The following is a 16,319-nucleotide window of genomic DNA, read 5'->3' as shown; positions in this document are numbered from 1 at the left end:
TGTGCAGAGCGGTTATTTGAGTTACCGTAAACTTAGTCAGTTAAAACCAGTCTGGCCATTCTTTGTTGACCTCTCTCATGAACAAGGCATTTCCATCCACAGAACTGCTGCTCAGGGATGTTTTTGGCACCATTCGGAGTAAATTCTAGAGACTGATGTAGGTGAAAATCCCAGGAGATCCAGTGAGTGGCAGTTCTGTTGACGGAAATGCCTTGTTGATGAGAGAGGTCGACAAAGAATGGCCAGACTGGTTCAAACTGACAAAGTGTACGGTAACTCAGATAACTGCTATGTACAATTGTGGTGAGAAGAATAGTATCTCAGAATGCGGTTCTGTGATGCGGGTTGGCGCTGTTTTGGGGGCACAAGGGGGACCTACACAATATTAGGCAGGTGGTATTAATGTTGTAGCTGATCAGTGTACATGTGCATCATGGGAACAGTAGCATTGCAACAACTATGCAAGCCTCACAGGCTACGCATGCAAACAAAATAAAGTAGAACAGATAAGTTGTAAAATTCACAGAAACATACTAGATTTCATTAGGAGCAAAGGCTCGTGTTGGGTTCAACGCTTCAGTGACCAAACGTTCTGGAAGACTCATACTCGCTGGGGCACTTTGGCTTGATCCCCTTGCTGTTGTAATAGTCCACCACCTGGTTCGGGACCTCAGCTAAGACACTTTTAGCCAAAGCAGCGGGTGAAGCCTATAAAAGAGCCAAAGAAAAATAACAGTGAATAAATACTTTGCAGGGCTATTTATCTATTTCACCATCTGATCTTGTGCCAATGATTGTGAAGAGACTTGCTTAAACTCAAGCAAAAGTGACCTCCATCCTCTATTGGCCAATTAGATAGTGGAGATTGTCAGAAAAGGAGATGGCTGACTTTTGGTGTTGTTTGTCAGGGGTTATCAATCTAATATTTGTCTGAAAAGGAAACAAGTCTCGGCACATCTCCCGAGAGGATCCTAATAAATGAAGTTCCTAAAGGTAAGTTTGGGAGGAGCGAGTCCATCTATTTTCTTTCAATTAACAGCCAGAGTATATAAGCAGCTGTTTCCAGCATTTGGCCCCGCCCACCCACAACAGATCTATGCGACATCTTATTACTCCGCTTGAAACATTCGTCCTCCTTATCGGATCAGCCATTTTATCAAAATCCTTATGTTATTCAAGGAAAGCTGCCACAGCAGCTCACTATTTGCTATACATCGTGATAATGATGGCTGACACTTAACTGTGGTTTTCTACCCTGCCTTTTTCTTTACTCGCGAAAGCGAGTTTGAAGCTGCCTCTGCAAACCGGCCACTGCTTCACCATATACCAGTGCTACCGCTTCATATGGCCGTGCACAGGTCCTTTCATCTTAACTGTCTGCATTTTATTCCCACACTATTGATTGTTTAAATCCAGTTCTAGCGCACAGGTGTTTCCTCTTAGCAACACTTCCAGCAACACTTCAGCGGTCTCTCTCTCTCTCTCTGATTTTCTGTGGGTAGTACCATATGGAGGTTGTACGGAATCTCTCACAAAACTATTGCAATGCAGTCGCATCAATCATGCAAGACCTATATTTTACAGCAGGTAGCGTTGTACACATTGTTATTAAAGCTGTATTTCCCAGGAAGCCCTCGTTGCAGCCCTCTTTACTCTTAGATAATTGTATGCTGTTGGTCCTAATTGTTTCTAAATGCCACTAATATTAATTTTCTCTTCTCTCTAGATTTATGTCCCCCGAAACTTCAGCCGCATGCTTTCCCCTCAAATAAGCATCAGCAGAAAATTTCCCTCTACCGGTGCAAGTGCAGCCCACTCTCCAGAGGCCATAGATCTAACTTTTCACAGATTATTTCTTATTCACAGAGTTGTGAAATGTCTTGCTAGTATAAGATTGTCTTTTCTACAGCAACGCCTGAAATTGCACCTTCCGCAGGGTTTTCACCAATATTACTCCCAGCAGGTCTCTTCGAGAGCCTATTTAAACTCCTGTCACTGGATTGTACGGAGGTTTACCTCCCACTTTCTCTATCTAGGTGTCTTTCCAAGACTTCACCATAACCTACCGAGGAGCCAAAGATGGCAAACATTTTAATTAAGAAAGCATAACTGCGGTGCTCCTGCCACTGGCTCAAAAACATCCTTTAGCAGCACAAATGTGCTGTTCACATGCCACAACTGCTGCATCTTTCAGGTCATGCAACAATTCCCAGGACACTGCAAAGCAGCGCAACTGCGGAACCTTTTAGGCCGTGCCATTAAATCTCCCACAACACTGCAACCGGCGTAGTGGCTAAAAGCACAGGGCTGTTAATCAGAAGGTCACAGGTTCTAACCCCACGGCCACCACCATTGTGTCCATGAGCAAGGCACTTAACTCCAGGTTGTTCCGGATTGTCCCTGTAATAATTGCACTGTAAGTCGCTTTGGATAAAAGCGTCTGCCAAATGCGTAAATGTAAATGTAAAGGTTTTTACTATGCACCACCTGCCATTCGAATGGAGTGTGGGCTCTCTCATTCGGACGTAGTGTGAGCCTATGCAATTTGGCAACAGGTTCTCCTGTTTGAATTGCAGTTTGGGCCCTCCTGTTCGAATGCTATGCAGGCTTTCCCATCGAATTACATTGTGGGTTCTCCTGTTTAAATGCAGTGCGAGCCTCAGTGCATTTGTTGCAGGCTCTCCCGTTCATATTGCAGTGTGGGCCCTCCTGTTCGATCGCAGTGCAGGCTCTCCCATTCAAATGCAGTGTGAGATTTCACGTCATTCACTCCGTGGGCTCTCCCTCCCAAAACGCAGTATGAACTCTCCCGTTCGAGTGCAGTGGTGGTGCAGTAATCTTAGGAGCCTTTAGCATTTCCCGTTAGCCTTCGCGTTGGCATTTCTTTTGCTCATGTTTAAAATGAGCCCAATACACAATAAATAGGGCCTGATATAACCTCCAAAATAACCTTGTGCTTTCCTTACAGGCGTGTGTAAATGTAATAAAGCCATGTGTGCCACACTTGATTCTGCCGTAGCAGTGCCCCACTTGGCCCCACTGCAGTAGTGTCCCATTTGATACTGTGCCGCAGCGCCTGACCACGCTTGATACTACCGCAGTAGTGCCCAGACATGACAAACGTAATAAAGTTATGTTTCCCTAACTAAACTTTTGCTTCCCTTACAGGTATGTGCACGGATTTATTTCTATTCTCTCCATTGGCACTTTAAATGTCTAAGTTCCATACTTTTATAGTAGTGCATCTACAGCAATGGAAACAGAGGAGCACAGGAGCTCCTTTGCTATGCCCCCAAATACTCAATCCACTGCTCCTGCAGGAGCACCCCCTCCCCCCCACACTTTTACTATTCCATCTCCTCTGCTCCACTGCCTTAACTGTGCTCCACAAGCCAGCTGCTTCAATGCAGTTTACCAAAATCTAGCTCCTGTAGAACACCCTCCTAGACAACTCCACACCCTATCTATGTGTTCAACACTAAAAGCTATCGCTCCCAGAACATAACAAACTTACTGAACAGCAGATTTCCACAGAGCATACAACTTAGTTTTCCAGAATTTACCCTCCACTCCATATCCTCCATCATATTCCACCTCTATAATACCAAATCAATTCAGCCAGGAACAATCAAAGTTTTACTCAGCGGCATAAATTTCTTCTTTAAACTCATCCACAGCCAACAATGCCCTTCCATTACAAAACCCCAGATAGCTCTCCTTATCAAGGGTTTACAAAAAATGAATCCCACCCGTCCAGACACCAGACAACCACTAACCATCGACATCCTAACCAAATTCCTCGTTGCTCTTCGCTCTATTTCCCCCCAACAAAACAAGAACCCTCAGACGCCATGTTCAATATGGGCTTTCTTTGGCTTACTCAGAGTCTCAGAACTCCCCATTAACTCCACCTTCAACCCAGCCATCCACCCACCTTCTCTGTCCTTCAAATCTTAAACTATTACATCAAACTGAGTAAAACTTATCAATTGAAACATGGTTATTCACTTTTCATTTTCAATCTGCCAACCCCCATTCAGCCATACCAGTCCCTGGCCTTTTTTTATATTCCAGAGAAACTCCCAAATCACCTCTCCGCTCGACCCTATATTTGTTGATGACAGAAACCTCCCCACATCTAGGCATTGGTTTCAAATGAATCTAAAAATTATCCCCAACAGATCCGGCATTCCTACCAAACATTTCCCTTCCCATTAATTTCCGCATAGTGCCCCCTACTTCAGCCACCAGAAAGGTCTAGCCGAGCAACAATTTAAATGCTTGGTCTGTGGTCATCCCACACTTTCGAAACATACAGTCGATCCAACCTCCATCACATCAGACAAGCACACCAAACAATCACATCTTTTAAGGCTCGGACCATGCCTCCTTACTATTATGTACCTTGCTGCTAACCAAGCCCTGCCAGGCTAAAGTCAATCTGGACACAGTGATGGGACTCTCGTTCGAGTGCGCGTGATCTACCATGCCTGGCATTGGACTCTTCCATTCGAACCACTGTGTGGGCCCTCCCAACCAGATGCAACGTGAGCTCTCCCATTCGAATTGCAGCATGGACTTCCCCGTTCGATCGCAGCGTGAGCTTTCCCATTTATATATCAGTAGGTCTCCCTTTTGTAGTGCACCGTGAGCTCTCCTTTCGAATCACGGTGTGATCCATCATGTTCTTGATCATGAGGGATCTTCCATTCGGATCGCAGTGTGAGCCCTCCTATCTGAACAGTGGGCTGGAGGTACCAGGATTTATTTGTCCCCAAAGCACAGCGGGCCCCCTGTTCTCCTTATGTGATCCAGGCATTTGCGTCAGAGGGATTGTAGCTCTGCATCTTATCTATATATACCGTAGGCTTCTTCCCTCTGGTTTTGCTTCGTATATCGTTCGGCCCATTCCACTGGGGACAACGACCTCCTTCCCCATCTGCAACATTTTGAGCCCATCTACTTTTGACTCATGGGCTCCATGTCATGGATGCTGCGGCAGGATGTACTCAAGTTCTACTAATTTAAACCCTCCAGTCCAAACACTGTTCCCGCAGGAACATTTTCAGAGTGTCACTGCCGCAGAAGTGCTCGCTCACGTCTCTTGGTCGAGTTTAACCTTAATAGCTTAAAGATTATATGGGCAAAAGAACTTGTGAAACTGAACTGTCACTTTGGCCTGTAAGGGCACTGTGTCACATTTACAGACAAGTTTACACCATTTCAAATCTACAGTTTATACAGTGTACTGATACTTAAACCACAAGATCATAAAACCCAACCTTCTTCAGACTACCTCTCATTTGCGTATTTGCTCTCATCAGTAGCCCTCTATATATTGCCGAAGCTTTGTTAACCACACTGTAGCTGACCCTGTCGAGAGCCAACATGTCTTGCTGCATTCTGTGGTTGGTTTCCCACCAGGGACCAGCAGTAGATGTGGTAATATTTGGAGCAGTCAAGCTAAAGGTTATTAGATTGCTCTGAGTCTGGTTGGGAAATGTAAGGAAGGGAGATCAGGAGGGACGGAGGGAGTAATTAACCAGCAGAGATATTTTACTTTGCGGTACTTCAGACCTATTAAAGATGCTGTATGAAAATCTCTGCATTGTTATGCACTGATGAAAAGGCAAGATCATGCATAATCATTTTAACTTCCAATATGAAGTAGAGGGAGCTCAGCCATGGGCTATGAAAATATCCACCAAGCCCTGAAACATTTGGTACTTAGAACTAAATCGAAATCATTAACACATTTTATGGTAGTGATACTCAAACCTCAAAACACAAAAAATCATCAAGGACACCTCCACCACCCTATTACTGAAAATTTATACAAAAAATATTAATTGCAAAATATAGCAGAATAATAATAAACTATGACATCACAATTTTTTGTGTGATTTTTATTACTATTTAGTATTTGTGAATACACTACCAAACAAAAAAGTTTGGACACACCTCTTTATTCTTTAATAAATTAATTCTCTCATAATTTACTCACCCCATGCCATCACAGATCTTTATGACTTTCTTTCTTCTGCTGAACACAAACATTTTTAGAAGAATATCTCAGCTCTGTAGGTCCATACAATGCAAGTCAAGTCAAATAATTTTTATTTGTATAGTGCCTTTCACAAAACACATTGTTTCAAAGCAGCTTTACAGAAGATCAGGCATTAACAGAAGATAAAACTGTAATGTCTATTATGTCTGTGAGTCATCATTGTGTAATTTGATAAAATACGATTGTGAATTGTGTTTAAAAATAAGTAGCTAAATAATAATTCTATTTCTAACCCCAGTGAGCTAGCCGAAGGCGACTTTGGCCAGTGTGCAAGTGAATGGTGGCCAGAAATCTAAGCGACATAACAGTAATCAATATGACTCCAGTAGGTAAATCCATATCTTCAAAAGCAATATAAGTCTGGTTGAGAAACAGATAAATATTTAAGCCCTTTTTACTACAAATCTCCACTTCCACTTTTACATCTTAATGTCACATATGGAGCCTGTTTATTTTAACTTTTACATTTGAAAGTGAAACTGGATATTGATAATAAAAAAGGACTTAAATATTGATCTGTTTCTCACCTACACCTATCAAATGGCTTCTGAAGATATAGATTTAATCACTGGAGTCATATGGATTACTTTTATGCTACTTTTATCTGCTTTAGGGACCTTCAGATTTCTTACAGAGTGAAGATATTCTTCTAAAAATCTTTGTGTTCAACAGAAGAAAGCAAGTCATACACATCTGGGATGATATGAGGGTGATTCAATTAGATAATTTACATTTTTGGGTGAACTATCCCTTTAAGTATAAGCCTTAGAGCTTTTTTTTTTTAAGATCACGAGAAACTAATTCAGTCAAGTGTGTCGACTGAGCTTAACTTGTATTAAACCTGGAACATTCCTTTGATGAAAATAATTCATCATTTAGATATCTTAGTGTTGCTAACATAGTAGTGCACTCACTAAAACTTGTATTTATACACATTTAGCATATGTATTGAACGCAACATTTGAAACTCACATGTTTGAAGTTACGGAATGGTACAAACTGTACGATGTCGCGTAGCACTGGCTCTCCTTTAGGCGAACGGAGGATTCCGTCATCACCGTCTAGCATCTCCATGTCAGTGAAATCAGCACTTCCTACACCAACGATTATGACAGACATAGGCAGGTGAGAGGCGTGGACGATGGCCTCTCTTGTGTCTGACATATCTGTGATGACACCGTCCGTCAAGATGAGCAGAATGAAGTATTGCTGCATCAACGCAAGAAAGAACAATTTGAACAAGAGCAACTTAAAGGGATAGTTTATCCAAAAATTGTATTTCTGTCATTATTTACTCACAGGCAGAAAGTTAGGAACTGTCTGTATCGGTCACCAATCACTTTTATTGCATCTTTTTTTTTCATACATTGAAAGTGAATTGTGACTGAGGCTGTCATTCTGCTTAACTTCTCTTGAGGGTGAGTAAATCATGAAAGAATATACATTTTTTGGGTGAGCTATCGAGAAGAAAAGAGAGAGATAGAAACATCACTCACCATGGCCTCTTTGGTGTGCATTTCCTCCGAGGCAAAGTTGGCCACTTTCTGGATGATAGGGGCAATGTTTGTGGGACCGTACAACTGAATCTTGGGAAGGCAGTTCTGGTAGGCCTCTACCACACCCTGAATACCTGCAAATTTGAGCAGTGTTAATGTCGGCATGAAACGGATGTTGCGACCGACTTTACTTATATATTGTGATATATTTCAGAATGAAACAGCTTATTGAACAAGAAATAAAATGTAGGCCAGGGATTTGAGTTCATCCATTGGTTGTTGGTTAGATTGTGAACATATGGCCTATGCATAGTAGAACGGAGGCAGATCTGAATGCGAGTTTGCAGTGGACACACACACCCTGTGGTGCTTGAGTCAGAGTGGCTATCAATGAAATTGAGCAGTGATCTCAACACATTTATGATCCAACTGACAACATAAACGCATGACCAAATCGCAGGCTTTGCTTACGAAAAGGCTGTAACAGTTGAAAAAGGAGTGTGTAAAAGTAACCATACTTTAACGTTTTACACTTCACAATACACACAATCTTAAGTAAAAAAACTCTTACTCAAGCTGTGCATCCCAAGACAACTGCATTCAAAAATATAAATAAACTTCAGAGGCATCTGAAGCATTGTATTCATTAGTGATCACCTCAGTAATTCAGGCATGAAATGTCTCGAACACAACCGCAAATTCGCCATTATTCCTTGCTCGAAATGTAAATTCAAGCCCACTGACACATAACCAAGGAAGTTTGGGTTAAGGGACGATAGTTTTGAAGGAAAACAGACAAAAATACACCTTGCCATCTTCACCAACATGCGATTGATGTTTAATTCAACTCTACGCAAGGTAGTGGTATTTATAAGACAGGGGCAGGGTTTAAGTGGACTAAATTATTGAAGTCCTGCATATATCACCAGAGAGAGGTCTGTCATTTCACCAGAAGATCGAGTTATTACATTCTGATTAAAGATTACCAGCCAAAAATAAAACATATGCATAAATAAATTGTTCACAATAAGATCAATAACATGCATTTAGAAAATAGATAGGGTGAATTTTTATTTCATGCCGACTTAAAGTGACAATTGTCCAAAGGTTGTCAAATACTGTACTACTACCCGACAAGATCTGCAGAACTGGTTAATAATGACATCACTCAATGTGTTAAACAATGTTAATGATATACTGTAAATCAATGGGACTGAAATTAGACTTCATTAGATTTAAGTTTAGAGATGGGGTAAGAGTAAGGGTTATAGTTTTTTAGGGTTTTAGTTTAAGATCAGGGTTAGGATCTTAGTTTAAAATTAGGGTTAGGGTTAGAGTTAAAAACCCTATTAAAGTAGGTTAAATGACTTGTATGTTACAATCAAAGCTATTCCTGTAAGGATTAGACCGATATTTATACAAAAATTTCATTAACATCCCTAATTTCTTTACACCAGCACATTTACACATGTGCGATACGACTGCTATGAGGTACTGGACCATTTCTCTTCAGAAGTTTAGACCCATTCTTCAGACTCAAGTTATAAACATGCAGTTATCTCCTGACCTCCTCACGTGATCTTAATATGCACATCAAGTGTTGTTTTTCCCCATTCGTCTCCTGTTGTTTACTGGTGATTACATATTTTTGTGCTTCTTCTTGACAATAACGGCTCAACTGTGAGTGTGGCCACTTTGTGGACCCACTAATTATTGCAAATAATTCCAGGTGCACAGTGCGTTCAGAGTACACACAGTTAGAAAAATCAATAAGGGCCTGTCTGCATCCTGAAAGACTACTCCAAGGACAGCGCACTACAAGTTATGCCCTCTTCAAAAACCATTAAAATGCTGGGGTCTTGCAACAGATGGATGTCACATTCATACACTGTATTTGTTGCACTGTGTTTTATTTTGAAACACAACAAATTAACCTTAAACCCTGAAAACCGTTACCTAACCCTAACATTAGAGAATCAAACGGAACCGTTTGTAAAATTATTAAATATACCACAACTTAAAAGTTCTTTAGATTCTAAAGTTTAGAATACAGTCATACCAACTTATCACTAGGTGGCAACAGTGAGGAGAAACATGATGAAAATAAAGAGAAGAAACTATGTAAAGCTAATAGGATATCCGGTTAGCTTGTGAGATTACTGAAGAAAACAAGCGTTACTTAGAGTGGGCGTGTCATGTAGTGGGTGTTCCATGTCATCTTGGAAAAATCAGCCTGCACGCATTCAGTGCTTGAGCATTCTATTGATGACAAAATTGTGGTCATGCATCCTGTATGCAGACGCCTAGCATTTGCGTCTTACCAAAGTATACTTTGGGCTTTAATTTGACCGATGAAACTGCAACAGTAATGCTGTTTACTGACTCAGTGGGCATGATCTCGTAAGGTCAGTCTGTCTCTCTTCACCATATCTCCAACCGTTTCATTTAATTAACACCTGTGAGCTTGAATGCACAAACAGGGGCTGAAAGGTGAAAGCATGCTGAGCCGTGCAGTGGCAGAATTAAGATGAGAAGACTTTTAAACAGGAGGTCAATGGATGTAATCGCTTCAGTGGCTTCCCCACAAAGAGGAATCAAAGAGACGCTCTGGATGCTTTAAACACTTATAGACTCTTAAACCCTGACACATAAACTCCACTCTCACCAATGATACTCTTTCAAACACACTGAGCTGTCTGCTTAAAGGATATATCATGCTGAAGATATTAAAGGAATGTTCTATCGACATCTGTGGCATGCTGTTGATTACTACAAGCTATAATGTACTGTATGTGTATTTAAAAATGTAACACCTTTCCCTGTGTACTTTTTTGTAAGGACTTACTGCAACTGTGTTTTTTAATTATTTAAAAAAACAAAAACAGAGAAAAGCCTAATCATTTTTCTGTGGTAATAGACAAAAATGCTTTTAATAAAGCTTATCCTGTTTTGAGAATGGAATTTACATTTAAAAGGCTTGAATTAAACTACTGCTGATGCCCTGACGTCATAGCACCTTATATAGCATAGACATATTCATACATTGTCAATCACATTTGGCCAATTCACACTGTTGCTGTGAGAATATCTCACTCTGTTTTGTGTTTGAGCCCCTGTCTCTGCCTGTGATATAAGCACAGTAAATGCGACTCCGTCACCCTCCACAAATAGAAACCTATAAAGGTTGTTAGATCTGATATCACATAGGGAGTTGCACCTATGGATTCCTGCCAACAAAGCGCTGGAAAAAAAAGTGCTGTGATCCGACAGCTATTGACACAGCCATTGACAGGTGGACCATTCCCACAAAACCTCCAATAAGCCCCACAAACCTCTGATGTTTGAGAAAAGGCCAATGAAAATCCTTTTATTCCCCAGACATACGGGCATAAAAGGAGCTAGTGTGCAATCACTCATTCAGATTTTTTCTTCGAAGCCGAACAGAGTTGATGTATTCCACTGCCAATCCATATGCCTCTGTAGAAAGCAAGCAACCTCTGTGGCTGTTGGATTTCATGGTGCATCACAGCGGTTTCTCCCCCTCATGCACAGTTAAGTGCGTAGAACGCCCATGGGCACTTCGACTGCGCGCGTTGAGCTCCCTAAAAAGTATATATTGCCTAAAAGAGTGGGCACTGACGGAAAATGTCTTTTTAAAGAGGCCTTTCCGGTTATGTTCAGTTCCTAGTTGCGGTCGTTATCTCTACAGTACACTTCTGACGGTCATGATTGCTGCTTTGTGTCAGGGCTCCAAACACGCTGAGACAGCATTCGTGGATGGTTCATGCCCGCACTGCGAGAGCATGACCATGATCATATTGAGATCATGGCTTACCTTCCTCAGAGGGAAAGTCGAAAATCACAAGCGGAACCCCATATGCTTCTTGTGTCACCACTTCAGAATCTAAAGAGAAGAGACTGTTCATGCAAGTTTTAATCTTTGTTTATTGACTATAAATTAATTGATACATTTTGTCTAAACATTATGAATGTTGTGAAATACTGATGAAGTTATTAGTCTTTTGCCTTTCCTGGAGAACTGTTCATATATACTGTATAATATTTAGTGGTTACCATGCGGTTTACATTTAACCAAGGTACCATGTGTATGAATCAATAATGACCAGCATTTCTGAAAATCATTTAAACTGAAACAACTTTAAGCCATTTATTTGTACATATACTGAAGTACATTTAATATCAGTTACATTAAAACTTTTAATTAAGTATTGTTCTCATGAACTCCTTAAACTTTTACAAGAGTCCATTCCATAAAGGTATCTTTACTTTTCCCAAAGTATGACGATTGGATACAACACTGAGGCCAGGATAAGACAATATTGCTATAGTTATTCTTTGAATTGAGTTTAAAACTGATGTATTGTGATGTTTTTCACACTTCTCCATCATAGAACTCGAGTTATGATACAGGTATGTTAATATTGTAATTCTTCATGTTTCGTAAATTGCGAATAAAAACTGTGATATACTGCAATCTATAAATTGAGAACTTCCTGCTACAATATATTTAATAATAGAACCATAGAAATAGTGTGGAGAGCACATCACAGACACAATACATCAATACCCCCCAAGAGGTTGTCAATAGTTAGATAAGTAACAATAATTATCTATTCTAATTGTACACCAATGCCATTCAAACATTCTCTGTTTTTAGTCTATGTTCAGGTTGGTTGGAAACATAATTTTAAACACAATGCCAGAGTAGTAAGGTGCGCTTTCTGTTCGGGGAGATTGACTGGCATATGTCCTGGTGGGGCTGCAAGCCATTAGCTATTCCTGGAAGAGACAGGCCTGGCTTGCTGATCAAACCTTGAGTGGTCTGCACCCATCCTGGGCGCCACCATGGTGTGTCTGAACTGATAGAGGTGGTACACAAATAGCAAGGGAAATCAAGTGACATCAATGCATAGCAAAGAATTGAAAGTGATCATTTTATCCTATTCGTGGCTAGAGAAAGAGATGAAAGGAAAGCTAAGGGGAGAATCACACACCAACTGGTACCAAAGGCCAAGAGGCACAAACTAAATACAAACATCAGAATCTGTTGTAACTTTTAAGTTAAAGGTAACCCAAGGCAGAAGATTTCAACCAACAAAAGAATTATCATTTACATGACTTTACTTTCCCATCTAATTCTCTATTCAAAACACTAATTGTTCACATATATTATTCTTACTGTCTTATAGAAACCATCCATTAGGAAACACAGATTTCAAAGGAATCATTTTATATATATATTTTTTTAACAGTCATTATTTAGTTTTCCTGTATTTATATATATATATATATATAAACAATAATATTAATGTTATTACTTTGGGTTTCTGACGTTTCTTCAGTTTTTTTTTCCAGTTTTGAGTTCTGAATGTTACAGTATGTTTTCATAGTACAATTAACACCTTTAACTCTCAAGAGATAAAAGAAAATGTAATTACTTTATATGTAATATAATGACATAAGTCTGTCCTGAGAGCCCGGCTTAAAAAAAAAAAAACATCTTCAGCTTGAAGTGTATATTTTCTTGCATACTTTGGCAGCAGATGATGAAGAAGAAAAAAAAAAAGCGAGGGTTACAACAATGCAATAATATACGTATGTAAAAATGTATCCTACAATATTCATTCTTGAAACTGAGCAGTATTTTAGTTTTGGCAAGAAGCACTGACCCTATGCGAACAGGCTCGTATGATACCTTATTTTCACCATGCCTTAAAACATCAGTTTTTTTGCTAACAGGCACTTGTCCCTGCTCTCTGAGCCCAGAGGGACTAATTATTGGGGAGGGGAGGGTGCTACAGCCACATCATCCCAGCTTCCCTCCTTCACACATTCCCCTTAGGATCAGTATTTTATAGCTGCATTAAACTTTAATGTGTCCACCTCTGCCAATACCGTAACCCTGTAATTTAGCTATGCATATGTTGATCTCTTTTAAACTAAATAACAACACTATATTGAAGGGCTCTTTGACTTTGCCAGTGTTATGTTGATGTTTAAAGCAGTTCAAACTCCAGTGGGCAATGCTAATGTTCATGCATCTGGGGATTGTGGGGATTAATGAAGATAGTTGGTCCAGAAATCTTGAAAGTTCATACCTGCACATTCAGGGTTGTCCTCATTAAAGTTTACAGCAAAGTCATGTGAAACCTGAAAAGTAAAGAAAAAAAAAAGTTACAACTTCAAACCTCATATACACAGTCCTGATTTGTGACATCATTTATGTACACTGCAAGGAACAGAATAAATAAGATCATATACAGAATCCAAAATGTACTTTTTTGCCATACCAGCAATGGCAGATACATTTAGAAAATGTATACTAGCCATGAAATAATATATATATATATGAAAAGAAAAAAATTATATATATATATATATATATATATATATATATATATATATATATATATATATATATATATATATATATATATATATATATATTATTTATTTTCTTTTTTTCATTTAATTAATTATATTTATGAATATATGAATAAAATAATTGTGCATTATTTTCGTAAATATACTTTTATTCGAAAAATATATATTTTTTTCCAAAGCATCATATTCAGCTTCTCTGTGAAACGGCACCTCTCACAAAAGTTTAATGATGTGTGATTTTGTTCCAAATATTTCCATTTAGATGGCATAAAATCAAGAAGTTAACATAAATTAATATTAGAACTTTTGGCTACCTATTTTCACTGTAAGTGCAACAGTCACTGAGCTTTTCTTTATAGATCACTTGTATTTGTTTGATTTGATTTGCTCACATCAGATAGAAAACAGCTAGGGTCAGACTCATTCCTACATTGAGGTTTAAATATTGTATTATGTTGCAATTCCTAAATGACCAGCCAATGGCCAGTAACCAAGTTTCTGTTTTTCTAAAGAAACTCTCCAAGGCCTAATACTTATATTTGGTGCTTGGTGTGGTTTAATTTTGTACCATGAGTATATATTTTTCTACAGTGCCTAATAATTTTCATAAAACTTCAGTGCACTATACATCATAAACATGATTTAGAATACCAATGCCTGAGCACTTTTACTTCAAATAAACATAAACAAACTGTCTGGAGTAGGGGCTGGATATAAATCTTGCACTTGACCAAAACAGTTTGAGCCTAAAATAAATATGTACAAAATGCTCTCATCTCAGCATAAAGGCACATTATCTGTAAAAAGAAAATAAGCCGGCACTTATGAGTTCAAACATCTCTCAATACTGATATTATTCATGCAAAAATCCCACTGTCCCAGCCACCCAACATTACAAATGCTTAAGCAGTTACCTTGAAGTCTGGAGGTATCCGAGCACCAAAGCCAAATGCGGGGAACATTTTGTCACTGCAAAATTGGACAAGAAATTAGAGGTTTCAGGAATTGATGATATGGGAGATTATTTACCGAATTTCCCATCCTGTCTCCATGGCCCCTGATCACTGCTTATTTTTAATGGACACAGATTTACATAATTGTAATTGTTAGTGCCTGTCAAATCAGTGTGCACTGTGATTTCAGATTTCATCTGGAGTGAACGGCATGACGGATGTGCATTCATCTCAGGCTGGAGTGAACCTGGAGCTCTCCGTGGTGCTGAAAATGAGTTTTTCAGAGAATGAGCTACTCATCTAGGGACAGTTTACCCAAAACTGAATAGTAACCCCCATGTTGTTCCAAACCCATATGAACAAAAGAGGAGAAATAATAAATGATATGCGGGTCTTTCTATTCCATGCAATTACAATGATTGGGGACTGAAGCTTTCAAGCTTCAGAAAAGGAAGCAAAACATCATAAGTGATCACAAGTGATCTTCTGAAGCCAAACAATAGCTTTATATTAAGTAGTTATTCACTCATAATGGGTTTGAAACAAGATGAACGAAGATGACTTAACTTTGAGGTTTGTGCGCAGCCAATCAAAATAAAATTCAAACATCCATATGCAAACTCATCAGCACCTCTATTGGTCATTCCTATGTATTACAGGCATCCGCATTACTCCCAATTCACCGTATTTTTTCAGTGTAACTACAGCTTGGCAATTTTCAACCTTGAATGTGCACCACTTCCATTATAAGTCACTTCCAGCTATTTTAGCAATACAAAAATACTAAAGTCTCTATCTGTCAATCACTCGACATTGTGTCACTCTTGGGAGCCCAAAACACCTCAGATCTTTGAGAAAAAGATTCTCCCCCAGACATACGGGTATAAAAGGAGCTGGCTCGCAACCACTCATTCAGATTTTTTCTTCGGAGCTGAGCCGTTGATTCAGCAGACAGCTGTACATCTCTGCCTGTCCATTCACCTCGAAATTAGCTAATTGCTGTTGGATATAAGGCGCATTTCAGCGGCTTTCTCTCCTTCTGTAGCTGTTGCTGCAGAGTACGCCCCTGGGTGCTTCGACAGCTTAAAAGTGTATATATATTCCTGCAAAAAGAGTGTATTTCCTCTAACTCAGCAAACACATTGACATGAACGTCTCTGTGTAGTTTCTGGGTGCGGTCGTAATATCTCCACCTCTGACGACCACGATCGCTGCCTCAAGTGTCTGGGCCGTAATCACGTTGAGGAAGCATTTGTGTATGGTTCATGTTCTCATTGCGAAACATGAACATGGTAACATTGCGGTCGGTCTTTCTTTCTGGGGAAAGCCACTTTAGCCATCTCCCACGCCGGACTTTCAACGCTTGAGGTGATTTGGGTGGTCCAATAGGTTCGGTTC

General features: G+C 39.6%; 1 protein-coding gene across 1 annotated transcript in view; it reads right to left on the bottom strand.

Annotated features, from left to right (window-relative positions):
- Positions 1-457: 457 nt before the first annotated feature.
- cpne4a (copine IVa) overlaps positions 458-16,319 on the bottom strand; it is a 111,276-nt gene continuing 95,414 nt past the window's right edge. The window contains exons 12-16 of the mRNA XM_052143894.1: positions 14,883-14,937; positions 13,683-13,734; positions 7,564-7,697; positions 7,040-7,276; positions 458-708 (exon numbers count right to left, since the gene is read on the bottom strand). Coding sequence (XP_051999854.1) covers positions 577-708; positions 7,040-7,276; positions 7,564-7,697; positions 13,683-13,734; positions 14,883-14,937 — 610 coding nt within the window. The 3' untranslated portion in view covers positions 458-576. The remainder of the gene's footprint in view (positions 709-7,039; positions 7,277-7,563; positions 7,698-13,682; positions 13,735-14,882; positions 14,938-16,319) is intronic.

Source organism: Xyrauchen texanus, chromosome 15 (genome assembly GCF_025860055.1).
Source record: "Xyrauchen texanus isolate HMW12.3.18 chromosome 15, RBS_HiC_50CHRs, whole genome shotgun sequence".
In the NCBI taxonomy this organism is placed as follows: Eukaryota; Metazoa; Chordata; class Actinopteri; order Cypriniformes; family Catostomidae; genus Xyrauchen; species Xyrauchen texanus.
Note: the sequence above shows the minus strand (reverse complement) of the source record. Positions and strands in the feature narration are given on the sequence as shown.